General features: G+C 38.2%; 1 protein-coding gene across 1 annotated transcript in view; it reads left to right on the top strand.

The window, feature by feature from the left end:
• Positions 1 to 27,648, top strand: part of scube3 (signal peptide, CUB domain, EGF-like 3) — a gene marked incomplete at both ends in the record, with an annotated part of 83,811 nt that overhangs the window by 46,576 nt on the left and 9,587 nt on the right. Inside the window, 6 exons of the mRNA XM_079239813.1 lie at positions 4,575 to 4,718; positions 7,047 to 7,163; positions 11,351 to 11,398; positions 17,297 to 17,413; positions 18,737 to 18,859; positions 24,463 to 24,579. Of these exons, the coding sequence (XP_079095939.1) occupies positions 4,575 to 4,718; positions 7,047 to 7,163; positions 11,351 to 11,398; positions 17,297 to 17,413; positions 18,737 to 18,859; positions 24,463 to 24,579 (666 nt within the window). The remainder of the gene's footprint in view (positions 1 to 4,574; positions 4,719 to 7,046; positions 7,164 to 11,350; positions 11,399 to 17,296; positions 17,414 to 18,736; positions 18,860 to 24,462; positions 24,580 to 27,648) is intronic.

Here is a 27,648-nt window from a genome sequence, read left to right as displayed (position 1 = left end):
ATTTAACAACTACTGAAAATACACAGTAAGTAAAATCCAAGATATTCTCAAGAGACTCCAAGGTCTGTGAAGGTTTCATCTACTTTTACCTCTTAAAAAATATCATTTAAACTGTTCACCACTTCCTACTAATTGGAAAACTGCTTTGTTCAATCTAGGATCATCTGCTTTACCAACACAAGTTGCACATCAGGCCCTCTTGCAATGACGTGTATCAACCCAGAAATGTGACTGTCTTTTCCATTCTCTAGTTGTTTATGCATTTAATGGTTCCTCTCTGAAAAAGAGAGTAAAACGAGAAGCCTCGTCAGGATCTTTGTGCACAGCCGGAAATCACACAAACCAAACAGTAGCACTTGGATGGATTCTCTCTGCTCTCTATGAACCGAGTCAGTGGGGAAGAGTTACTTCCTTGACCAGCTCGCTGCCCCGTCTGACCATCTGCTTTGCGGCTCAGCCCAACCCAGTCCGGTTCTTTCCCCTTTTTCTTTTCCATGCGCTGACATTTTTATCCTGCCATTAAAACTTTTAAGGGCCCATTATCTAAAAGGAAGGAATGTTGCTTTAATAGTGTGGTGGCTCCATTCTTAGGCCCCTTCTTTTCAGTTCGTATCCACCCAACACTAGGTAACTGCTTAAAGTTCTCAGCCAAAGAGGGGATCGTCTCCCCCCTCAGCTGTATGACAGCAGCCCAGGACCGACCATGAGCCCTCTTTTCACTGCCCCATGCACTCAGACCAGACTATAAACCCTTGGCATGCCTTCTACTACTTCAGCCCTATTGTTTCAGTCTCCACCACTACAGATTTCTCAGATTTAAGAGCGCTTGTAGCTCTGTGGTAAGAATCTTGTCGCCTCCTTGGTTCTTTTGTTTGAGGATCACAAGAGTTGGAATCTAAGTTGGAGTTGTTACATTTTTTTTACTTTTGCAGTTTTTTGAGTCATGCATTGATGCTGAACATTTACGTCAAAGCTCTTGTCTGGATCAGGCAGCAAAATTCTTCAGAGAAATGACTTCTATCATCTGAAAAGAGTATGTTTTCTTTGACGTTTGCAATGTATTAAGAAGTGGTCAGGTTCTTACCCGAAAGGAGATATTTGTTCATGTTCTAGCTTACAACCTATTGAGTTTACGTCACATAACTAAAAAATGTAGTTGATGTCAATAAATTACAATAACCTCTCCTCACTGTAGCATAAAAGGGAGTTTCCATCATGGGTGAATTCTTCGCTACCTTCACTGTCCCGTCATCCGTACCTGACGAACTGCAGGATGCTGTTTGATAAGACTCGCAACTAATTTTACGTCCTGCAGGCACTGTGGCCGATCTCACATATTAAGCTGGAGATCCACTAACTCAGTGACAAGCTCACAAATAGATTCTGCTTCAGGAGAAGGAAAAAAAAACATATACCTTTATTCAAAGGAATACTGCTGTTATTTCTTTCTGTATAGGAATCCTATGAGTCCTTACAACAGTTTTCTGTACCAGTTTGTAGTCTGACTTCCTTTAACAAATTTAGCTCTCTCAGAGAGCTAAGGGATGTAATATGATCAAAATGAGCACAACTGGCTTGCGTTAAATTGATGCTTTTACATCTGATATGTGAAAAAGGAATGTTGTAAATGGCATGCACTTCCAGTGAAATGTAACTTCTTGTTGCTATTGTTTGAGGCACACAAAGAAACTCAACTGAACACCATAGACACACCACCTGTCTCAGCTCACTAAGGGTCTGGTATTAATGCTCATATCAACATGCTTTTTGAAGGTTACTCTAAACTCTGCATTAATCTGATGATGAGGCATAAATGAAATTTTACTGTCCCAACGGGGTCTACACCTTGGTCTAGTAGAGCCGTTATCTTCTTTTCCATGTTTCTGTTTTTTCCCCTCTCCCTGGTGAATTCTGTTTTGGTTGTGTCCTTTTCAGCTTCAGCCAATTCCCAATCAGTTGAAACTCAGTTTGTTCATTGTGATGGGGTAAATTACTGTTAGTTGTTTGGGTAACTGTATGCAAGCTGGTCTCTGTAGCCTCTGGGTTGGTTGACTTTCCATCATACTTCACTCTATGAAGAACAAGATCCATGAAAACAAATACAAACATGCAACCATAAATCAACCAGAAGTGGGACTATTAAAGCGTACAGCTCAACATTTAATAGCTGTTTTGACAGATTTACTTCAAAACCATACTCACATATTGTGGGTTTACAGCAGGCTTTGTATTGATTAAACAATGAGATAAGGGGCTGCTGGCTATAGCCTAATGCCAAACCCACTCCCTGACACACATCTGTCATTACTTATAGTGAATGATAAAACATTAATTTTACTGGCTTCTGGAACCCATCACACCTCAGAGTGTGTGGTTCAGAGGTCACAAGCTGTGCTGAGAGGATGAAGTTGTGGGTACTTAAACACTCTCTTTAATTGCAGTTTTCTTTTTTCACCACAACTTTAGTAGTTAGATGGCTCCTGTCTGTTTTGAGCTGTGTGAAAACTCATGTCCTCTCTGGTTTGCTCTTTAGTTGACATTTAATCTGCTCTTATTTAGCTCCAAGACTATCCTCTTGCCAGTTTTTAAAATTTAAATCTGTAGACATGGTCTTTTAAAGTTTTTTGTTTTACAGCTTAACAGATTGTTTTAGCAACTGATAGCATGTTTGTTGTGTTATCAACTCTTCTGTCAATATCTTATAGTCATTTCTTTCTGTCTGTAATCCTTATTTAATTATTAAAACTGTAGCCTGTGGCAGCAAGTTGATGAAAATTGCTCATTGTTGATGATAGTTGGGTTTTGGTTAGAGAAAAGGGCCATGCTGTTAACACTTTGGCTTGAGTTGGTCCTTAGAGATGAAGGTCCGGGTTCTGTCATCAGAGCCCCATTTTACTGATAGACGAGTGTTGTATTCATGCATATTGGCAGCAGAAAATGAAGGAAGGGTGAAAAGTGAAGTTTGGTATGTTTAATACAAACTTAGTCAATTATCTTTAGTTCACCAGGGACTGGTTGGAAATTCAATCCTCTGTTAAGCTCCGAGATGCCGGTTTCCCACTCTGGCTGCATGCGGACACGGAGCCAGGAAAAGAGATCAGAGAATTCCACATTTCACTAAAACATCCACATGACTCGCTGTGAAATTTGCAGCACTTTAAAGCAGCTGCTCTGTTGATGCTCATTCATGGTCACTTCACTCAGTCCTCCATTACCCTTTTCTTTTGGGCTCCGTGTTTGTTCAGCTCTGAGTCTTTGTGTGGAGAAGGAAGGCTGTTGTTGAACTTTGTGTCCGATAGCTCATGCTGTCTGCAAGAACGTCAACAGCTCTGACAGGAAAGTCTGAGAGGATTCTACGACCTTCTGACACTTGTTGACAGACCTAAAGTGATGGACAGTATTGGAGGTCAGAATTGTCTATTGGATCACCATTGGTTTCTTTAAGAACATATAAACTCATGATCGCTGCTTTAAGCCCAAATATGTTGGAAACTAGAAATTGTAGCTAAGGAAAGTTCAATTAAATTACACAAATAAGTACCTGAAGAAAGAGTGATGTGATTCGTCCGTGGCAGCCTTTGACGCTTGAGCCAGGAGCATGAAAGCTACTGCATGGCTCCTCATACTGACACACTACACCAAGACTTTACAGCATTTAAGTTTGTATGTTCATTATTATGCATTGACACTCTCCTATATGTAAATGCCTCAGGCATCCAAAGCAAAAAAAATTTGCTGTTTAAAGAACTTATTTCTGTAAAGACCCCTTAAGTATGACAGCAGGTTTTATAACTCTGTCTCTGTTTGCCAGAAGAGAAGGCACAAGGGAAGACATCTGTTTGGTTTTTACTGAGCCAGAGGGTCTGGGTTTCTCACTGCATCTATAATGGTAGCAGGTTTTAACAACAGTTAAGTCAAACATCAGTCCTCTCCTGCAAATAAGGCAGCATCACCACAGCACAGATTAAAAACTGAGGCATCACTTCATCCATTTATGTTTTAATACATGCCGCAAAGGCCTCAGGTGATTCCAGGTGCCTCAACAATAAAATAATAAACAACCTTCTCTTGGTAACTGTTTTTTGTCTTGTGTTACTTTTGTCTCCATTTTGCCTTCATCATAAGGATTCGTGAAAGTGTACACTAACAAACACCCTTCACTCACTCTTGATCTCATTTTCTGCAGGGAATTTAACAAAGCACTTGCGTGTTTCTTCTTCTTTTTTTCCTTTATGGGGGATTACCTCAATTAAAATTACAGGTCTAAGGAAAGCTCCTGCTGGGAGTTTTATCCTTTCTGCAGGAAGACTCCTTTTTATAGCCTGAAAGAGAGAGCGTGTTCTAACAAGTGCTTGAATCTTTGTGACGGGGTACTGGGCATGTCAGTCACCAGCGGTAGGCATATGAGGCACCGAGGGTCGGAATGCGTGACAGGCATTTGAACATTTTTTAGCCCACTTAGCATCTCTGTGAACTCTTAGTTTACAGAATGGTCTTTGACTTTAAAAACAGTGTGCAATCTTTGTGGCTGCTAAGAGATAAACACTTTTACCGTCCTCTTATTTCCTTCCCAGTGCAATCAGAAGGCACAAAGGAGGGGCCCACCTGCATGGACAAGAATCATGGGTGTGCACACATCTGTAGGGAAGCGCAGAAGGGTGGCATCTCCTGCGAGTGTCGACCTGGATTCCAGCTCATCGACAGCAAGGACTGCAAATGTAAGTCATCACAACCTCAAGGGTTTTTCGCACACATGCACAAACATCAGAGGACTGCTTTATAGACTCCTCGTGAAAAGGTGATTGGGGTTTGGAAACTGGCCGGTGATGGATAATCACACTCATTCCACAAATGTCTTCCAAAAAAAGTTTGAAGTTGACATTTATGCTGCATTACCAAGCTGTGACTAATCTCCTGAACAGTCCTTGTAAAAGAAAAACATGTTTTTCAAATAAGGGGGGATCATTTACACAACCAGGGCAAGTGTGGAGGTTACTCCAAGGGGACGGCTCTGACGGACAGCGAACACTTTCTGTTGCCGTGCAACAGGGATCATCCTGTCAGTGCTGGGGCCAGGGCTGATGGGGGATTTGTCTGTGTTTGTATAAGGATTGGAGAAGTGTTATTCTATAGTTTCTGTGTGACAGCCCAGGAAAAGGGCAAAAGGTGTTGGGATGGTAGGGTGTAGACAGGATGGCAATGGAAGCATGGGCTCAATCATGCTCTTTTTCACTCTGTCATCACAGGTGTGTTAAAGTGCCGACATCAGTGCTCCTTATAGCTGCTGCCACATAAATCTACTTGCACCTAAACACATGAATCTGCAAACTTAGACCAGAAATGATACTCTTCCCATTATTCATATGTTGCTGCCATGAATCATGAAAATTTAAGAACAGAAAAATATTTGTTCTCTGCTAAATTAATCAAAGGCATTAAATAAAGAAAACATCTTACAAGCCTGTAAGAGCAGAGCTCAGCAGCTTGCTCATTGGTTGTTTAAAAGTTTGACCTCTTTTGTCCTCTGTATTTTGAGAGTTAAAGATAAAAAATGAAGGGAAAATATCATCCCAAGTCGCATATACAGGTTTCCCATCTGACCTGTGGTCCTAATTAGGAAGTTAGATTGTAACAGTGTGAGTTGTTGCGTTCTGGAGACAGCAGCCACGGTGATGTGACTGTACTGGGTGGCACTCAGCTTAAAGTGCTAAAAATACTTTAAAGAAGCTCAACAGACATGTCTCTGTTAGTTCACAGACCCTACTGTGCTGCAGCTAATGAATGTGTTGCAGCTGACAACTGAAATAAGTACAACTGAGCAAGATGTGCTTCGATGTGTTCTGCATAATCCAACATTGCCTGCATGCATAAATAAGTGTTTAGCTATAATACATCTCAGCCAAGGAGAATACCATTAAAGAAATATTCTTTATTCTTTTTAACTGGGTTTCAGTGAAGTACTCTGAGTCTTATCTGCATGACAGCAGCAAGTGTTCTCAGTGTGGAGAAGCAGGGAGGAATTCTCAGGGAGGAAGAGATGGTAACTCTTGCAAGCAGGGTCAGGGAAAGAGTTCATCCTCTAAAACATCTCAAACCACATAAACTTACAGCAGTTGAAGCATTGTTATATTGTGATTTTTCACATCAGTTAACTATTGCAATGTTTGTTTCGTTGGCACTGCATTTTCTCAAAGAAAAACATTTATGTTGCACAATTGGTGCACAACTGCTGCTCAGAGTTTGCTTGTACAGTGTCCACATTCCACTGATGCAACATGGACCTTCTTTGTTTGTTTCTTTTTTACATTTATATTTTATTTTTTGTCATCAAGAGTTTCAGTTTGGTAGAAAGAAATATTTTTTAGTTCTTGAAACTGGCCTCTACAGGGTTTGTGAATTAAATTTTTTCCTGGACCAACACATCGCGAAATGCTCTTTTTGTTTTGTTTTTTGACACTTTGTGTTATATTAGAACTAAAACACAGGAAAACAGTCCAGACAGATAAATGGCACTACAGGCAAAATTTAGAAATAAAAAAAAAAAGTTGATCTGATTCTGAGGCAATGGCTTCATTAAAATCTTGGGAGCTATGAAAATTAAATCCATAACAGCTGTAAAAACACAGATTCAGTGCATGAACACGTGAAGCAGTTCTAGCTGCCCCATCCCACTGCTGTGGGTTACATTTTGTGATTTTGACCTTCATCTCAAGCCAAATGCACAAAGTTTAGTAAGCAACAAAACTGATGAACATTTAGAAGCTGAGTTTGTTTGCATTTCTCTGATCACACCAAACCTAGTGGAAACAGTAACTCAGGCAACCATCAGCACTTCAAAGACACATTCAGTGGTGTATCACTGAAACCATGTGAAAGACCGAATGCAGTGTAAGTTCCCGGTGCTTACAGCCTGAAGAAACAGCATGTATTTCTGCATGTCATACTGCCCACCTCCTGTCACTTCTGCACTGACTTTAAAATGTTGAGGAAATATTCATGTGCAAGTAAGTAAGGATGGTTTGCATTAACTCTGCTTCCTTTGACAGTGACATGTAACTACGGTAATGGAGGTTGCCAACACATCTGCGAGGAGACGGACCATGGTCCCAAATGCTCCTGCCACATGAAGTTTGTCCTGCACAGCGATGGAAAGACTTGTGTAGGTGAGTTGTCTCACCGTGACACAACTGAGGGCAAGAAATAATGGTTTTTGAAAACTAAAATGTTAGAGTACAAATAATTAACTCAGTGCCATGTTTCCAGCAGCATATTTAATTAACCTTTTGAAATGAGGTTCAGGTGATAAAATGTAAGTTGAAAACAGCAACAGACCATGTTGTAACTATATCCCTGAGCCTTTTCTCTTGATTTGTGACATACAAGGACAAAAGGCTTCCATTCACTGTGCTTTCTCTTCTTCTGCTGCTACTTCAGTAACCTCACCATCTACCATCTGCTTTTGCTTCTCTTCCTCCTGCAACTCTTTGCTGGACACTGAGCCATTCCTTTTTTTCTTTGTTGTTGTTTTTCCAGTCATGTCAGAGACACACACCTTCTATTAGCCCTTGGGTCACTTCCTCCACCGCTTCCTGTTGGGGATTAACTCACACATCTGACCTAACCTTCCACTGGCATTTATCAGTGTTTGCCTCAGCTGACTTAAGCTGAGTGAAAATCATTCAGGTACTCAGGCATATTGAACTGTTCTGAAGGGCACTTTTTAATCAAATGGGGCCTGGAAGTGCAGATGAGTCAAAGCATGAGTCTTAATAGATGTGTTTTAGCCATGCAGAGCCGAGTACTGATGTTTCATCAATTGACATGGAACATTAGAGATAAAAATGTTTAGATTTAGATGATGACCATCATTACAGTACGGACAAGCTTTTTGTTTATCTACCTATGGAACCAAAGTGGCATTATAGTTTATATTTGCATAAAAAAAAAACCCTCTTTAACTAATGAAACCTGTACATGCACTCTTAAGTTTGCAGTGAGAAGTTGAGTGAATCAGATGAAACATACTTTAGAAGATGAACAGTAATAGAATAAAAGGTGCGCCTGCAGTGCAGCCTGGTGACGTGGTTGCTTGGTTTCGGTGGCTGTTAAGTTTGAGAGTTTGGTTTGAGTAGTGGCTGATTAGCTCAGTGTTTCTGGATCCACTTCAAAACCACAGTCTTGATGAGAGCCAGACCCATGTCAAGGTCTGGTCAGCCAACCTGTTATTTTGCTGCACCCTCATGGGCCAGGATGTTGCCACAAAGTTGCCCTCAACCAAATTATATGTCTTTGCAAGCTTTATTCGAGGAAGAGCAAATGTACACTTGGTGTGCCAGATTAGGAATCAGTCAGCCAGTTAAAATCTCAGATTTCTCCCATAGAGTCTGGGGTTAGAACAGTGCTTCTCTGCGGTCGGCACGTTGGTGCGCCATCTCTCAGACTCTGTATTAGTTAATAAAACCTCAATAAAACAAAGACTAAAAAAACAAAAGGAACCACTAGTGAGTGAGTGAGTGACAAGAACAGAAAAACTCAAAGGTCTCCAGCTTTAAAACAACACAATACATAAAAAGCTTTTTTGGTTTACTGTGCTGTATTTGAATACAATAACTTTATAGATGTGGCAAAATAAACTACAACAGCTAACTTTGATTAAAGATAATATTGAGTAAAATTATGGGTGAGTAAAATCAAAGGTTTAAATCCAGTTGTTTCTATTGGAGCCAAGAAATCACACTTTAAGTTTTATGCTATTTTTACGCTTTACACGTCTTCTTGCCATGTACTTGACGTTCTCAAGTAATAATTATCTCAAAGCAAATTTATACAGAAACAGTAAAGGATCTACAAAGTGTAAAAGATATCCATAGAAATAAGGCCAAGTGAAAATGCACTCTTTTTGATCTTCACTATTGATTTGGAAATGATCTTGATTCCTTTGTCTTGACAAGTTTTTTTCTCGCCAGTGATGCACTTTCAGTATATTATAGCGTCCCTCCTCAGATTATCTTGCGGGGTGTTTAATATGTATTCTGCAATATTTTTATTCATTTGTCATCTGGTGATTTCTTTCACCCAGGCTTGGTAATGCATTTTCTATTAATGCTACACATACCTCTCCATGTGAAACTGTTTGTGCTTCATCTCTCCTGTCTCGGCTCTGTTTGCACTGTGTCTACAATAGGTGGAAATTTTTTGTGTCCAGAAAGCTCGTAAACGTGCGTCTTTCAGACACAACATGCACAAACAAAGACTCTTTGAAGTCAGATTTTTGACTGAAACAATCCTGAAAAAAAGCTGTTTTATTTGTGGTGTGTATCACTTAGTTTAGATATCAGAGAGGAGCAGCTATCATGTGGAAGCATTCATGCTGTTAGCACAGCAAATCATAAACATTCACAAATAGCAGGCAGATGCAGACATGCTCAGGAGTTCAATCATCTGAAGAGTTGACCACACAACGCAAGACTCACAAAGAGCACAAGAGATGCATTTTATAATACAAACTGAAAGTTATACAAACAACCACACCAACATACGTGCATATCCTGCATGCATGCATCAGATGCATGCAGACACGTGTACCACAGACATATGCCCATGACACAAACACGTTGTTCTCATTTCGGGTGGTCTGTGCATTCATGCTAGTGTATTCTCATCTATCTGACAGTGTTCTGTCCTCAAGCGGCTTAAAATCTCTGTTTCTGAATGCTGCATGTTGGGCAGTCGACGGAAACTATGCATGGTCTTATCATTTGACATGAGAATCTGCTCAATAAAGCTACTTGCAACGACCAGAATATAAAAAAATATGCAGTTACTGGAGCTGGGGTAGTTCTGCAGCATAATTTGTGGAGGATTAGAAATGAGGTGGAATTTGTAAATTTGTTGATGTGCGTGATCTTAAATACAGCTTCTGCACATCACAGGTGAGTGTGATGGTCTGCATCCTAAAATATCTGCTTGTGGATGAAGCTCAGAGTACTTATACTATAGACATTGAACATACAGTAGAGTATAAAGTAAAATATCATCATTTTAAATAAGTTGCACAGCAGATGAAGGAAAAATGTAAAATTTTAATAACTAAATATTAAATAACGCAGCCTCTCACAGCACTTTGTCATAACAGCTTGAACTCTGAAATGACCACAAAAAGCACAATGAAGTGCAGAAGTGAGTCTGACTGTCCCCGACTCTCAGCTTGCAGCACTAACCACCACTTGATCTGTCTGTCAAGGCTCGCAGTGCTCATACTAACTAGCAGAAGCCTCACCTCACACACAAGCAACAAAACAAATCTGTCTGCACTGTGTGGAACATCTATTTGCATGACTGCATGTTGAGAAGTAACACTTTTGCCTTGAGATGTCACCCTTTTCAGTTTAGACAGAAAAAAACTGTCATTATCAGTATATTTTGATGATTTGGAATATAATAACTACTGTTTATTTAGTGTTTACTAGTAAAAAGCTTTGTTTACCATCTTGTTTCTACAAATGTAATCTCTGAAGTCTATCATCTCCTGCCAGCATAATTGAACATCAAAGATTTGTTTTATCCAGGAGAAATAGACCTTCTTACATCTGTCATTCATGCCATCCACTTTTCCATAATGGATATCATGAATAAGTTTTTCTGTTTCTTTAAGTTAGCAACTAACTTAGCTGCTTTTTAAAAGTTTCATTAAGATAAATGATCTGGTAACAGTCTGTCACACTTTAAATGGGATTATGTGATCTCGCCTCAGCTTTCAAACTGTGTAAAGACGTAGCTTCAGACAATGAGAATATTACTACAATTAGGTACCGTAGCTCAACAAAACGTTTGAAGTTCAGTGAAAGGTTGTGCTGTTTATGACTGCAGCAGCACTGAAGCTGTAGACTACATACTGTATGTGGGGCAAACAGCAGGAGCAACATTAATAGAAATGGTAAAGTGTTTGTTCCCATCAGTGTGGTTCATCACTAGCTAAAAGAACGAGTCCAAAGACAATAAGGTTGTTATGTTGTTGTCAGCTAATAAATGTAGAAGGTTGTGTTCCAGTTATTTTAATAAAAGTTGCCTAACTTTTCTAATAAAAACTGAATTTATTGCACAGCAGCAGAATATGTGTAGGTTGTATTACCATCCCTTCGTATCGGCGTAAAATGAATAAAAAAGCACATTATCCCATTTGAGGTGTAATAGTTCTTATTTTGCCCCCCAAAAATACCCCTCTAAAAAGGAGAATTTCAGTGGACATACTGTCACATCCCATCAATATGGTGAGAGGTGACAGTTCAAGTGCACGGAGAACTAAAGTGGTGTATTTACAATGTATGCGTGTGTGTGTGTGTGCATGCAGGGGAGAGGAGTGTCCAGTCCCAGGCAGCCCCACAGCTGTTCCCTAATGGTAAATATATGTTCATCTGGCTCCTCTCTCTGGGGGTCTTTGGGTGCGGGGAATAGAGGAAGCTAACCAAGCAGACACTGATCTGGCCCTTCCCCTCCCCACAGGGGCATCATCCTTCTGACCTTTGACCTCTGACTCCCCCACCACCTTCCTCTTCCTTCTGTGAATGCCCTCTGAATAACAGTCCCTGCCTGTGTCAAACTACACCTTTTCAAAACACAGCTGCAAACAGGAGACCTCTGACCTGCAGCATGAGCATTATATAACAAGGTGGAGTTACTGTATGCTGCATCAGATGTTTTACACAGGGAAGCTCAGTTTATCACAATCACATTTACTCACTAAAGTACTGCATAACAGGTTGTTTTAATAATGCTTATTTACATCTCTGCTTCACTAAAATCAAAAGTTAACTATTGTAAAACATCCATGTGTATATATAGATGGTGTATAGATGTGTGTATATATATATATATATATATATATATATATATATATATATATATATATATATATATATATATATATATATACTGTCATGATGAATTCATCGGACATCATAGGTGTCAACAAATTTTATATTATAAAATATATATATATATATATATATATATATATATGTGTGTATATATGCATATATGTATATGTGTGTGTGTGTGTATATATATATATATATATATATATATATATATATATATATGTGTGTGTGTGTGTGTATATATGCATATATGTATATGTGTGTATATATGTGTGTATTTATATATATATATATATATATATATATATATATATATATATATATATATATATATATATATATATATATATAATATGTGTGTGTGTGTGTGTGTGTGTGTAATATAATGTGTGTGTGTATGTATTAATATAAAATATATTGACACCTCAGATGTCAGATGAATCATGAGTAGTTACAACTCAGAGACAAATCTAATTCTGGCCTTAATGTCTGTTTCCAAATTGACCTTATAGGAGCAAAAATTGTATTTAATTCAGCACAAAAGGATAAAAACACATTACTACAGAAGAAGTTCAATCATATATGATTAATCTGTGTTGAATATCTAATCGATCTGATATTATATGTCCTAGAAGAATCTTTCACAGGAATGATTTAAAGTTAAAAGATTTTCACTTTGAAGACTTTGAATTGACAATAATGGTTGTGTAATTTTACTTTATATATGTATAAACTAATTAACTATAGTAGAGCTCCTGTCTGGCTGCATTCTTACTAAAGACAAAGTAAAGTTGGTGAACCTGCCAGTGATATTGTTCAGAACAGTTTTAATGATATCAGTGTTGCTGATTCAATATCTTTAAGATTTAATTTACTCTGATTATGAAAGATGTCTGCAAAAGACTATAAAACTAGAAACAAGCAGATTATCATGTGGATGTTTTATCAGCACTCAGCCTAAAAGAAGAGACTTAATGTGCTTTATATTATTTAACACTAAATGTATATACACTTGAGACTCGAGAGACTGAGTCATGAGGATGTTTGTTACATAAAGATAAATCATAAATATCTTTAAGGACAATGAATTTCTGGATTTTGGCCAGTGTCAGTTACTGGTTGTTCAGTAAGCGCTCACAAAATCGGAGTTGTTGTTGACTGCAGTGGAGAATAGTTTTTAGATGAAATGAAAAAAGAAGTCCAAAGTTTTATTTGAGTTATTTTTATTATAAAGAGAGGAATAATGAACAACAAGAGAAAGAAGACAGTCTTTCCAAACTGTTACTGCTGTTTTCTCTCTCAAATTCAGTTTTCTCAAACCTAAATTTAGCTTCTCAAAAAGTAAAATGTAAATGTTGTGAAGTGGTAAAAACTTGTTTGACTTGGTGTTATCTGATTTGTGTGAGATCCAATTTTAGCTGTTTCAGTAGTATTTGGCAGCATCATATCACAAATATTCATCAGTGTGAATCAATAAAACATCAGTTTAGATTTGCAAGAAGTGTCAAACATCATCAGTTTAACTGTGTTGGCTACAAAAGGTCAGACCAAAGACCTGAGCTTTATTTGCATTTTCTTATTACTTAAGTGAGTGAAATGAAGCCTTTAACATTTCAAACAGTCAGCCGTGCTCTTCTTAAACTCCATCATCATGGCCTATTAGCTCTGGTAAAGAAACCAATAATGTGTCCATGATTAATCTTTACTTTAAACTAATCCTGAACCATTTGCCACCCCATCTCCCCCAAGCCTGCTTCATCGTACACACGTAAGCTTGTGTCCAAAAATGTGGAAAATAATCAGTTTAAGGAGGTTTTTCTTCTGTTTTCTGGCCAAAAGTAATTTGTTTCACCACATTTGCCGTTGACTCAAAATCAGCGAGGTGGAGGAGTTGGTGAAACTCGATTATATCACTAAAGCATTTCAGCCCAATTTTCAAGATGGGCTGTGCTTTCAAGAAATGGCAAAGATACCAGAAAAAATTAACTCGTAAATCTACGAAGACATATCAAACCTTGATACTTCAGAGAGATTTACGATTTAATTATAACATGTTAGAAACTGAGGGTGGAGGCTCTGTGTAAGAACCCAAACAGTGCAAGAGAGTTTTAAGTCACTGTTTGTTGCAACTGTATGTACTTGAACACTTAGTTTTCCACAGTATAACAGCCTGACCTAATTCAAGATTTGGCATCCTAGATTCTGTTTTGTTCGGGTTGTTTCCCCTTTCGAAACAAAAACATAAGCAGACATATCTTGCACGATGCTGTAACAGGTTTGTCTCCTGATATTTTTTTATTCTGCCAAAACATCCCAAACCATGTTCAGCCTGTTTTTTAGTTTTTTTTCATTTTCTTAGTAGGCAGTGTTTTTGAAAAAGATGTCTCCGAAAGAGCTTGGAAACATTTATTATGCGGCCAAGTAAATCCAAAGTTTTATATATATATAAAAAAGAAATACTTTTCCATCAAGGTTATTCCAAAGTGCTCTGAGATTGTTTGTGAATTCTGCTCACTCACCCTGAGATTTATTTTGTTTCTGGTCATCATAAATAGGTGATGACAAGCTGCTTGTCAACAGCTCTGATGTAAGTGAAGAAGTACTGCTACTGCTAGAAATCATGTGGCTTCTGTTGGGAGATTATGGACACTGTCTGAACGCCTCTGTATGAAACACACACCACAGAGATTCCGCTTTAGACCAAACACCCTGCACGTCATATTGGGAGAATATTTACAGATGCTGGCCCACTCTCACTGTAATTGCACGTCCCAACCCAGTATACTGTAGATGTGTCTGGTGCACATCCAAAACACACAAACAGACAGGCACAAGAGCATGTGTCTCTCCTGTCTTCACAAAACCATAATGTCACAAATGTTTCTTTACTCTCCTAACACATGATCATTACGGTTTGATGAGACGGCTGCCTGCATAAGCGTTTTAGAGGCATGTCCTGACACTGTCTTATGGTCTCGTCTGCCAACTGTCTCTGCTCACACTTTGCAATTATGGGTACCCACAGTGCTCTGCTCTCAAGCCTAGCTTGAGACAGGGGTATCAGACTCCATCATGAAGTAACTTTCTCTTAAGACTAAACATTTAAAATGCCTGTTTTTTTCTTCTGATCCTGGATGGAAATGTCTGTGCGGCAGAGGAAATAAAAGAAAAGCCCCACAATTCCCAGTGGATTTAAACTCATAAGGGTGAAGCAACTCATTTAGGAGAAAGGCTGTTCATTTTTTAAGTCGGCTACTAAGCAAACACGCCACCTTTTAGTGCTCCTTCAAACCCATGGATGCATATTGCCATGGCAACAACACCAACACATGACCAAAAGGGAAACCTTCCAGCCTTATCCTGTGTAAGTGGATGTTCCTCCAATTAAAAACATTTTTTTATAAAGAATTAAACATAGTAGGGATATGCACACAAATATCCCTAACTACAACACAAATAGTATAAAAGAGAGCATTAGCTTTTACAGTGACATAAGTATAGAATACAATGCCTTTATTGTCATTATTTATTGGTAATGTACAAGATTAAAACGTAACAAAACTCCATGTGGTAAATACACACACACACACACACACACACACACACACACACACATATATATATATATATATATATATATATATATATATATATATATAAATGTAATGTATAATATCAGCTGCCTATGTTTAAGTTCTTAGTTCAGTCCTTAAACATCACTTCAAATGTTGCTAAAATGTTTTTTGATACATTAACAAGTGACAACCAGGGGAGTAAAGTTTCTACAGAACAGAAGCAGTTTTGATCATTTTGAAAATTAATGTTTATTTCTCTTTTTAAAGAGAATTTATAGGTGATTAAATGTGTTTTCCACGTAAATCTCAATTTGTAATTATTTCCATGTGAACCTCAAGGAGAATACTGTTAATCCTGTGAAATTAATTTGTATTTTAACAACATCATGTAACTATGTGCAAACTCGGGTTGAAATAACCAACTCAGACTTTAAAGCAGCACATTTTTGCACATTATTGGCGAATCCAGCATGTCTTTCATCCTGTCTCTCCTGTCAGCTCTCTCCAGCCATTCAAAGAAAGTTTTATGTTGATTTATTTTCTTATTTCTTCCTTTGCTCATTTATCTATTTCTTTTCCTCACTTGATCAGACAATGTCCTCTTGTTTTTTTTGGGTGAATTGACCAAGTTCTGCATTTGCAACAACCAGTGTGTTGATATCCAGTTGCTGGTGTGTGATGCAGTGCTGTGGAGCAAAATGCAGCTGTCACATGATCGCTGAGCAGGAAAGGAAAATTGTTTAGTGCAGCTTCTCAGCCTGGGATGCTGCAGGGCAACGACGGATCCAGGAATGTGCATAATAACAATAAATGTCCACCACACTGAGTCAGAGGCAAAGAGTTTTCAGATCGGAAACCCGTAGTGGTGTTTATGTTGCTCACTAACATGCGCACAAACATTTTATTGTAATGTTTTTTCAATTTAAAAAACAAAACAATGTGATTACATTCTGCCTTTAGTGACTTATGTTAGCTGCCATCTCGTTTGCAGTTTGAAGCCACAGACCAGTTCAACTGGTCCGGTGACCAATTAGATAGAAATCATTTTCCATGTGGAAAACTGGTTGTTTTAATGAAAGTTAAACTAGATGTTTCAGGGCCAAAATAAGATTTTTTTTTTTTTTGTTTTATTTGTTTCTTATTCTTTTATACATGAGGTATTTCTGCAAAGCTGCCAAAAACTACAAAGGCTGTTTAAAATAAAGGTATGTGTGAAATTTGTCACCATGTAGATGGTGGCCCTGAGCTATCCTACCTTGACTTTCAAATCGGCTAAGCCAGCATAGCGGCCAGGTAGCTGATGAAATTGCTTTTTTATCCCCAAAATGCCTGGAAGGTTTTGTGAAAACCAGGAAAATGTGGTGGTTTTTGTCTTCATGTGTCTACATGTAGAAATTGCTTAACAACGGAAGGAAGTCTGATGTCTTGCAGTTCGAGGGACTTTTGGAGGCTGTAATTCACCTTGACCAAAGAGAAGCTGAAAACATGCTGATATATTTTCTACAAACATGCTCACACAGAGAGAGATGTAAAGTCCTGTGTTTGGCTGTGTCTACTCTAACTTTTCTTAATGACATTTTTCTTTCTTTGTTCACAACTTCACAGCTTCCTTACTGAGAATCTCACTCAGTTTCTGCATTTGTGATGGTTCTGTCCTCTTTATTCCTCCCCACCACTAAACACCTGATTACTCCTCTGTTCTTGGTATCTCCTTCTGTTTGGCAAAGTTAATGATGTAGAATCTGTAGATAATAGTGTGGCTTTTGATTTTTGCAAGCATACTTGTGCATGGTTCAAGTCAGCATCCACTTTGTATTTTTTGTCTGACTGCTTGTTTCCCTGCAGAGACCTGTGCAGTGAACAATGGCGGCTGTGATAGCACATGTCACGATTCAGTGACAGGAGTCCGCTGCAGCTGTCCTGGTGGCTTCACTCTGCAACCGGACCGCAAGACCTGCAAAGGTAAACCACCCATCACCCACACATCAAGGCAGCGTTCACGCTGCACCTGTCCAGCTGTCATGAAATGAATCTGCTCGTCATGCTGCCAGGCAGCTCAATGCTTCTTCTCCACCTGGTGCTCACAGGAATGATTGAAAAGCTATTAACCCTGTTCCCAACCCTTTAGTTAGCACATTTTTCTCCCACCAGTTAGATTTTCTTTTTATAAACCACATTGTCATTATTTTGCTCCTATTTCACACACTTTTTTATGCTTTTGAGCAACACATTTTTACTGCTCCTAGTTTTTCTAACAGTTTTATAGATTCGCTGTATTACCATCAGCGTGAGCCAGAAAGCAACTCAGGCAACCTGCATGCTGTTTGCAGGTTTTTTGTTACATCTCATAAATATTTGCTAAACTTTATGTGTAAATTTATTTGGCAATATATAAGAAAAGCGAACAAAAAAGGGCAATACTTACTAGGAATTGATGAATTCAGTGAGAATGAAAAGACCCATTGTCTCCAGAAACACGAGGACAGAAATCTGCCTGCTTTTAAAGGCTTTATGTAATGTCATACCGGCAACACTGATAAAAGTACATTGGTTTATATTAGTTTGATCTGAGAGGAAACAAGAGGAAAACAAACCCAGGCTGCACTGGCACAAGAAGACAGACGCTAGCTTCTGGCCAGGCACTTCTGAGGGGTAGAGACGAAGACAGGGCAAGCAGGGGATTATTTAATTCCATTTCTCATGCATTTATTTTAACCAGATGATGAAGACTCCCTCAAGAGACAGATGCATCATTTGTGATGGTGACTCAGAATTAATCAGAGCCACTGCAAAACTTGCCAAGGCAGAGAGCTTAGAGCAGGGTAATCTGATGGAGATGGACAATGACGATTTTAATTTTACAGCTGCAAGGCTTCACAGTGTGAGAGCTGCAGGAGATCAAAGCCACATGCAAACTGAGTTCAGTCCATCTGAGGACCCGAAAGGAAATCCATGAAGCTGTTTTCCACTTTTAGTGACTGTCATGCACATATAAACACTTTCCTTGTTAGATTGAGCAAGATTTTTTTTTAAATTTATGTTGTAGATGTCTTTTAAGAGAGCAGACAACAAGACTCCAATTTAACATCCCTTCATTTCCACTTGATGCAAAAACAGGCCACTACGTGTTAACAAGGAAAATAATGTGCCATTGTGCTCACAGCTTGCTCCAGTTGCCCCCAAGTGACAGAAGAAGCCACATACCACAGATTTAATTTTCTCTCCTTTTCAGTAATGATGAGTGATTTCAATTATCCACTCCTCATTAGGATTTTCTATTCACAGACATTGATGAGTGCCGCCTGAACAATGGGGGTTGCGATCATGTGTGCCGAAACACAGTGGGTAGCTTTGAGTGCAGCTGCAAGAAAGGCTACAAATTACTTACCAATGAGAGGACTTGTAAAGGTAGGTAACTCATTTTATTTCACTTTGTCATTTAAATGAAACAGTTTTCCTGTGAAACCTCATCCCAAAGCATGCCAAACATGTGTTGTTCTATAAACCAACATGAAGCACAGAAATGCCTTCCCTGAGATTTGTTGCTTACAGAGAAGCCAAAGAGGCCTCAGGCTTGTTTGTCCTTTATATTTGATAGTAGCCATGGCTCAGCAGGAGGTGGGTCGATTAGCTGCAGAATAAACAATGGTTTTCCATGGATGCACAGGTGTGTAACATTACAGCTCCAACTCTTAAATCTTTTTTGGTTTCTTGGATGAATCAAGCCACAAAGGCATCAATTGCTGAAAAAAGCGAGGAGGGTTAGAACCGTGGAGCCGACTTCAGCCTCCCTCCAAGTGGAAAAACAGATGACAGGCTTTCTGAAAAATTCTCTCTTCCTTATTGATGTGGTCAATCAATACCCAGCCTGGTACGCATCAGTGTCATGCAGTGGGATTAGAGTTGCTACACTGAATCACACCACTCTCTACACGCTACTCAAACATCACATGTGGTCAGTGAAATCGTGCACTTTGTCACTGTGCTTGGCAGACACTTTCTTTTCCTTTTTAGATCTACTTTTGCTGGAATGTCTTTCCTTCATTATTTGGAGCCAAACAATGTGAAGTTTATTTTGCCAGAAAAACACAGATAGCTGAGAAAATGTGGGCTTTGCTTGTGGGAATGTAAATCACAGCTTGTTTTCTGTAGCACCGCGCCTTCAGTTCAGCTGTTGGGTAATAGGATGTCGGGTCGGGTCAGTGTTGGAATACTGTTGTCCTTCTTTGGTCCAGTGTGTTTAGTCTGGAGACAGGAGTTGTGATGAACCTAATGACTGAGGTGTTGCCAAGCTCACACACATGCACTCCACATCGCTGAGTCACCTGTCCATTTCTTAAAGACACACTACAGAACTTTTCCCATTTACCCCCCATCAAAAGCTAATTCAGCATCCATCTTGCATCCTACGTGACCTGATAGCTTTCTACAGCCAGCAAAACACAATCTTACTGTGACTCTGGTTTTGTTCCTTTCTCTCTTTAAATATTCTTGCTTTTCTTTGCTGAATCAGCGACATTGCATGCTAAAAACAGCCAGTTCCTTATTTTACCATGAAGCGAAAACTGTCGCAACATCACGATGCATCCCAGACGTAAAACTTGTACAGTGCAGTTTCTCAGCCTCAGGACACTGCTGGGTAGCAGTGGCTTTAGAAATGCACACTATAGGTGTCATTGAACATGTCAAGAGGCAAAGTTTTAAGGTCAGAAAGTTACGTAATGTGTCTTTAACCTCTCCTGTCATTCTGCTCATTCCATCAAACCACTTCAAAGTAAGAAGTGGGTGAAATAAAGTGAAGTGTCTCTTTATAGCCATGTTCAATCTTGATCCATCATACTATCATCCTTGCTGTGGGTATGATTTTCTTTTTTTTATTTTTTTTTTTTATCTAAAAGCATCTGACATTAATTAAAAAAAAACAAGAGGATAAATATAACTGGGGTTTTTGTATTCAGACTCTCAGGCAGGAGAAAGATTTTAGTTATGTCACTGTCATGTTTGTTCTGGTGTTTAAATGAGTATTGCAGGACAGCACAACAGAATCTTAAAAGCTTAAAATGCCTAAAAGCAGTACATATTACACCTGAGCCTACATGTTGTCTAAAACAAAGTATGTTCCACTGTATTATTTTCTCCACTTGATAAATAGGCAAACTTTTATTGTATATTTTAGGGCATTTAGAAATTCAACTTTATCATTTTTTTTCTCCATATTGACATATTTACAAACCATCACCTCAAAGTGCAGAGCCTGTAGAAATAATGGTGTGTGGCTGTGCTGTTTATTCTAATTTGCCACTTAAACCATTAATATAAAAGGTTCTTTGAAAAAGTTTGTTTAAAAAAAAAAAAAAACCCAGAGAGTTTTGAGGAACAATAAAACTAAAGATATTATAGGTATACTGATTTCATCAGCCGATATAACACTCACAATATCAGAAATTATAGGTATTGGTTTTAACTGTTTTAACCCTGTAACTTTTATACTAACAAAAAGGTCAGAGAAAAATGTTTATCTCTATTTTTCTGTTTGTTTTGGACAAGAATAAACAGAATAAATGGTTTTAGCTAATTTTGAGATGTTAAAAAGAAGTTAATAATAAGGTAACAACAGTGTAATGGTTAAAATTTAAAACAGTAGTGTAAATTTAAAAATATAAAATTTAAAACATACACTTAGTTTGGGTTTTACAACCCAAACCAGTTGGTAGAGATCGCTCAGGCAGGTTTATTTCCACAATTTTTTAAAGAAATTAATCAAAGTTACTGCAAATTTACTTCTACCAAATGGTAGACCAGGACATTGAAGGATTAATAAAAACAACTTTTACACACACACACACACACACACACACACACACACACACACACACACATATCAAACTCTTGAGCTAAGTCTCTTCTAATTCAAAACTACTACATATAAGAGATGTATAGTTTTCCTGAAATGTTTTTGTATGTTTTGGCACAACTCAGTATTGGAAGTTAAGAGTTGGAAAAAAATCAATGAATTGGACATCTGTATAAAAGCCAATATCGAACATCCCTGCTTAAAATTGTCCTCTGAAACTTGTTATCTTATCCTCTGAAGACAAGGAAAGTAGGAAATAAGAGATTCAATGTAAATAAATGATTTTTTTAATTGGATTGTTAAGGTGCTGCTAATGCTTCAGCAGTTTATCTTGGAGAACTAGCTTAGTCATAGGTTTGAGTAAAGTAAAGACTAAGAGTAAACCACTTCAATACTTTTACACTGAAGTTTCTAATGAAAAACATTTTTCACTCTACACCCACATAACCACCAACCACAACAATTTCTTAATATACTATGCCAACTTGTTAGCTAGCTAGCTTGCTCAAAAAGATAAATAATCCTTAGTATTACATGATGCATTATCACGCACCTTACAAACAGTCTAGTATTTATCTGTTTCTTATTCAAGATAACGCTGATGATGTCACAATGACATCACCTGGGTAATTTTCTGAAAGCTATAAATGATCAGCTACACCAGAATTAAATTTACAGCTCTAGTGTTTATAGTCTTATAGTTTGTGGTGGTTGGTTGTGTCGAGGTATTCTGTTACTCTGAAACACACGCTTTACGTCTCCTTGAGGTGTTGAGATGTAGGAACTGAACTCCGCGTTTATCTTGGTTTAAACAGTCATGCTGTTTCTCTGCTGTCAGTGGGCCATGGCCCATGAGTCAGGACGGGGCATGTCTGCTGAGCTCCTGTCAGCATTCCTCCACCCACAACACCTTCCAAAGACTCCTTCTCATCTTCCTCGTTTCTAATCACATGAGGGCACTTAGCTAGACGATCTTGTGATTGTGAAAGGGTGAACGTCTCCGTATGATGCAGTTTATCTGTTCTGTGGAAACAATAGTGTACTTTTTAATCAAAGTCCTTTATTATTATTTATTAACAAAGTTTATGCAGAGACAATGGCAAAAGTAGAAAGAAATGCCATTTTAGCTGCTTGTTGTAAATCTTTTTTATGAGACATCCTAACAGAATTACTAAGTAGATTCACTTCTACTTTTACTGAATGTTGTGTTTCAAAGGAGAAGGATGTTTATGATATGGTGCTAACATATTTACTTGCTGATCAGATAAAAAGTAAGCACTATTACTAGGTGAAGGTGTGAACACACTCAAGACATATTCTTTATGTAAACTTAAGACTATGTCAGAGTCTTGTTTAAACTGTGTCACCTGCAGCAAAAGATCATTATTGTTAAATGTTTAACTTAAATTATTCTTGTAAAATTTGGTCCACTTATCATGATAAGGTGGAGTTGACGTCAACATCAACATTGGTGTTTTCCATCTATTGAACATTATTGTGTGGTTTAACTCTAAAAGCCTGTATACACCTTCAATATAAATAAGTCACAGCTCATCTTTTTTGCTCTAAGTTACCAAGTTTGAAGCCCAGTTACTGTGGAAGACTGTTCCTACAGTAAATAGCGAATCACATGTGTATTGTGTATTGTCTTCGTCCCAATTTCTTCAAGGCAGCACATTACTTAAGAGTATCCTTTAAATGCAGTGAAATGCCTATGTTCATACTTCACATGTTTCATGGCACTTGGCTCTACCTCATAACCCCAAAGCAGCTCAGATGTAACAGATGAAAGCATGATATTCCTGGGAAAATCCGGGGAACCTTTCTTAAATGAGCCAATTAGACATCCAGTAAAGTTGTAGCAGAAGTCAATTTTCTCCCAGCATGTGCTGCCTGGACTTGACATAGATTATTACTGACATTAAAGGAGACCTTGATCATAATAAAACCAAATGTCATCAATCTCCTACAGCTAGTGGTTTTCATCTTTTAGGCCATAACATTCAATAAATTTATCAGGAAACATGAGTTTAGACGGGAGAAAAGCTGAAAAATGATAAGCTAGAAAGGCTACTGGTATGTACGAAAGAACTTGCAGCTGTGGAGAGGCTGAACGGGTCAGGAAGATCAGAAGCTCTAAAAACGGGTTATTTCCTATATCCATGCTTTGAGTTACAAAATGAACCTATATACTTGTGGGAGGAGGAGGGGGTGGGGCATTTCATAAAAAAATTTTAAAAAATCAAGATTTTCTGCTTCACAATTTTAAAATCGATATTTTTGTTTAATTTTTTTTTTTTTCAAATAAAAATAATCCATTATAAATTTTTTGTCATCTTTATTGTTTTATTGATTTCTTTACTCTTCTTGGGCATTATAGCAGCAGAATGATGGTCTGGCTACTGTGTTGTTTTTTCCTCATTAAAATTAAGAAAAAGGACGAGCAAAAAAAAGTTTTGTACATGTTGCAATTTAAATCAAATCAGCCCTAATAATTTCTCAGGTCTTCCTAGCTTATAGAAGATTGAAGATACTCAGGAAATTAGCACTTTTTGTTACATAAGTGTAATGATAATGAATCGAAAATCTGTTTAAATCGAGAATCGATTCTGAATCAAAACGTCACCCCAAAAATCTGAATCGAATTGATTCACATCCCTAGTACTTCATTTATTATTTGTTTTTAATGTTATGTAAAAGAAATACTTTGTGTCTAGGACAGACCTAACAAGTCATGCTCTATGTTTTCTAACCATCCTGCTTGGAGGGAGGAAGAAGAAAAAAGATTGGCAGGTGCTATGTAGAGAAAAAAGGCACTGTCTTATTATCTGGAGAAGAGCAGACCCTCTTTGGACTCCTGCTGTGACTGCTTGTTATTGTTGAAATACTTGAAAACTTTCATTTCAGTGCATCAAAATGGAAAACTGCATAACTGCCGGAGGTCAACCACCATACGCAATTGCAAACACAAGATGTCCTTCGAAAATGATTTTTTTTTTCCAGTTTACGGGACCCTCAACAACTCATGACAGACAAGACTTGTAATAAAAGAATTGAATTCAGGACAAAAGAAGAGGCTTGCTCTAAGAATAAAAATATCTTTGATTTGTTTGAAGTGTTTGTGAAGTTTCTAACCGTTTGTCTTTTTGTCTTGCAGATATTGACGAGTGCTCATTTGATCGTACTTGCGACCACCTCTGTGTCAACTCTAATGGCAGCTTCCAGTGTCTTTGTCATAAAGGCTATGTCCTCTACGGCCTGGCCCACTGTGGAGGTGAGCCAGCATACATGTCTATGGGAAATCCTCATCCATCATTCTTCCTGTGCATCCCACACCTCTCTGTCTATCAGACCTTTACCACTTAATTTGTTGCTTAGCTGGAAATAAAGCTCACACTGGAGACTGCTCAGAGACTAAAGGGATATTATAAACTTTACATGATTACCCTGCTATTATAACCATCATAACCTGTCATGGTGGGATTTTAGTTTTAATCATCACAGTTACATGGTCAGTGCACTACTAGCAATCTAAATGAAATAGATTTACTGATTTTGAAAGGACCAGCTTTAATATCACACACATCTTCTGGGTTTTATTGATCCTATTATGTTCACTTCAATGGCTTTTACTGAATTGTCTATTGTTGTATGGTGACATTCATCTTCCTCGCAACATTAAGTAATCCTTGTTAACCTTACCTCCTTACCTCTCACCTACGGACACCCAAGAGTCACCTAACCTTGCAAGCAAAAACCCATTTTTTGGAGATTTCTCCAAAAACAGAGCTTTGTGTTCTGAGGAATTGTGGTCACTAGTTCCTCATGGTCTAAAAGAATTACAGAATTAGATAATAGAATAGTTGTGATCTGACAGTGGGCATATTACAGTGAAGGAGTTCAAGACTACTGGATAAAAAGGGTTTTTTTTACACATAGGAATAGTAAAACATGTATGTACCTCTTCCTGAGCTGATGAAAGCACAGTACTGTAGATGGGCAAGAATATACAGGGGAAACAAATCCTACAGATATAATCACAAGGCTGTTGTTATTAAAAAATGTTAAAAACCTTCTGCTTTTACAAAGGGCATAACATGCACAACACACATGCACCCTGACAGGTCCTCAAAGTTCCTCACATGTATGACAACATTGCTTTCCTTAACACAAGTACATGTCATAACTGTTATTATTAATATGAGGATGAGGATGATGATGATGATTATTATTATTGTTGTAGTTGTTGTTGTTGTTATAACAAGAAGTGATAACAAGAAGTGTTTTAAGCTTTTGTGTATTATTACATGTCTCTCCTACATTTACTTCAACTCCAGTCAAAACATCCTCAACGTCTGGATGATGTCTCATTATTTTGGACAACTTGTTATTCTATGTTGCAACTTTCAGTTCTGCCCATATTTGTCATGGTGTGCAACTGCATCATGATACAATTTAAATTAAATTGACACTGTATTGCAAATGTGATCCAAAACAACAAGATGTTTTACTAGGAGTAAATAAAATAGACACATTTTGCAGTTTATGTTTTAACTTAGCAGTTTCTTTATTTTGCTTTCATTTTGTTTGTTCCAAGAAAGGAAAACAAAGTACTTGGTTAATTTCCATAGAACAAGTTCACACCTCAGCAAAGTTTGATGATTCATCCTGCAGTTTCTCCATCCACAACCATTTTATTCAGTTAGGATAAGAGGTTGGTTTCTGAAGTAATTTGATAAACAACTTGCATGTGAGTAAGTTGTATGGCCCAACGGCACTTTTTCACTAAAACAGTCAACTTCAAACATCTTGACAAACTATCTTTGTAGCAGGTAAGTCATGCACTAAATTACCTCAAGTTTCACATCTGAGACCTGAGAGCCGCCTGCCTGAGAGCTACCAATTTAATTGATTACGTCTGGCTCGTGTCGCAGCATCCTTACAAAACACCAGCTGCATTTTTGGATATCTTGATTCTCTGTCTGATACTTTACCTATCTCAGTTTTTAGGCTACAAGTTGATCTTCAGACAGGTTGAGCTGAAACAGATGGCTGCCTGAACTGCAGGAAATTTTATTCTTAAGAACACGTGCTACACTGGACACAGATTATTCTGTAAGCACTGGACTGAATGGGCTGTAACAAGAAAGGATATTAGAGTTATGGTCCTTCAGGGTGCTGTATGACCATGTCCATCTTTTTATTTGTAGAAAGCAAAGCAGAAATAGTCTGATCTTAGGAGGAGGTGTGCAAGGTTCCCATTCGATCTGCAAAGAGGCCCATCAGAAGATATCTTAGTATTATGGCAGTTCTTTAATTGGAGTGTTTATCAGCACTGGGAATCTGCTGCTGTCTCCGACCCCTCAGGGCTTTGCAGTAGTTGTAGAGATACAGAGACACTGATTGTGATTGTAGCGCTGCCATAATTTATAATTTTTACTTTGTGTGTGTGTATGTGTGTTTTAAGGATGTCTAGGAGGTGTGTTGCACCAGAATGAAACTTGAAAGGTATAGACGATTAGAAATATGATATCCTGAGAGCTTTAAAAGCAGAATAGGAAATTCTGTCTCACTACATCATGAAAAGTTTGGATAAAATTCAAATAAACTCCTTTGATCTACAGATCACCTTTGCAGCATGTTGTAGTCCTCTGTCAGACTATTCAATGTAAAAGTTGCCTTTAAAGGTCCCGTAAAGATGGTGACATTTACTGAGTGTGGTCAAATTCAAAATGTTATGTAATCCATTACATGAAAGAGCAATGAAGACCACTTCTTCAGTTCTGCTGAGTTAAATTGAAAATGGATACTGGTACTTATATTGTGGAATTAGACCCTGAGCTGCTTTTCCAGCAGGTTTAAAAGGTCCATGAGATCCATTCCACACATGGGCAGCTGTATTAGCTGTCAGCTCAGTGAATAAACGCCCCAGAACTGAATTTGTGAGGCTTTTGCTCACCTGATAGACGGAGATCAGGCCACACTAGGCTGCTGAAAGGAAGGAAGATGGTCCAGCGTAAATGGCTCTCCAAACCATTGTTGAGTGAGCCGGTGATGAATGATTTCCTCTCGCTTTTCAGCGGTGTTGTCGGAACTGTTAGATAACCACAGAGATTTATGGTGCTCCTTGTTGTACTTTCTTCACTCCTGGCCACAGCCAAGGTTATGTTATTCCCTATGTGGTTTATCACCCAAAATATAGCTGCCCAACAGTTCAGAAAGCTGTATTCAGACTCACCTTTGGCAAAACCAATTATGTTCGTGCCCTGCTGTCAACCACTGGGCTGAAGTCTGTCACATTCCTCTTGAGTGAGAGTATATTTAGCCATTCTTGGTCAGGGTC

The sequence above is a fragment of the Telmatherina bonti genome, assembly GCF_933228915.1.
Source record: "Telmatherina bonti genome assembly, chromosome: 4".
In the NCBI taxonomy this organism is placed as follows: domain Eukaryota; kingdom Metazoa; phylum Chordata; class Actinopteri; order Atheriniformes; family Telmatherinidae; genus Telmatherina; species Telmatherina bonti.
Note: the sequence above shows the minus strand (reverse complement) of the source record. Positions and strands in the feature narration are given on the sequence as shown.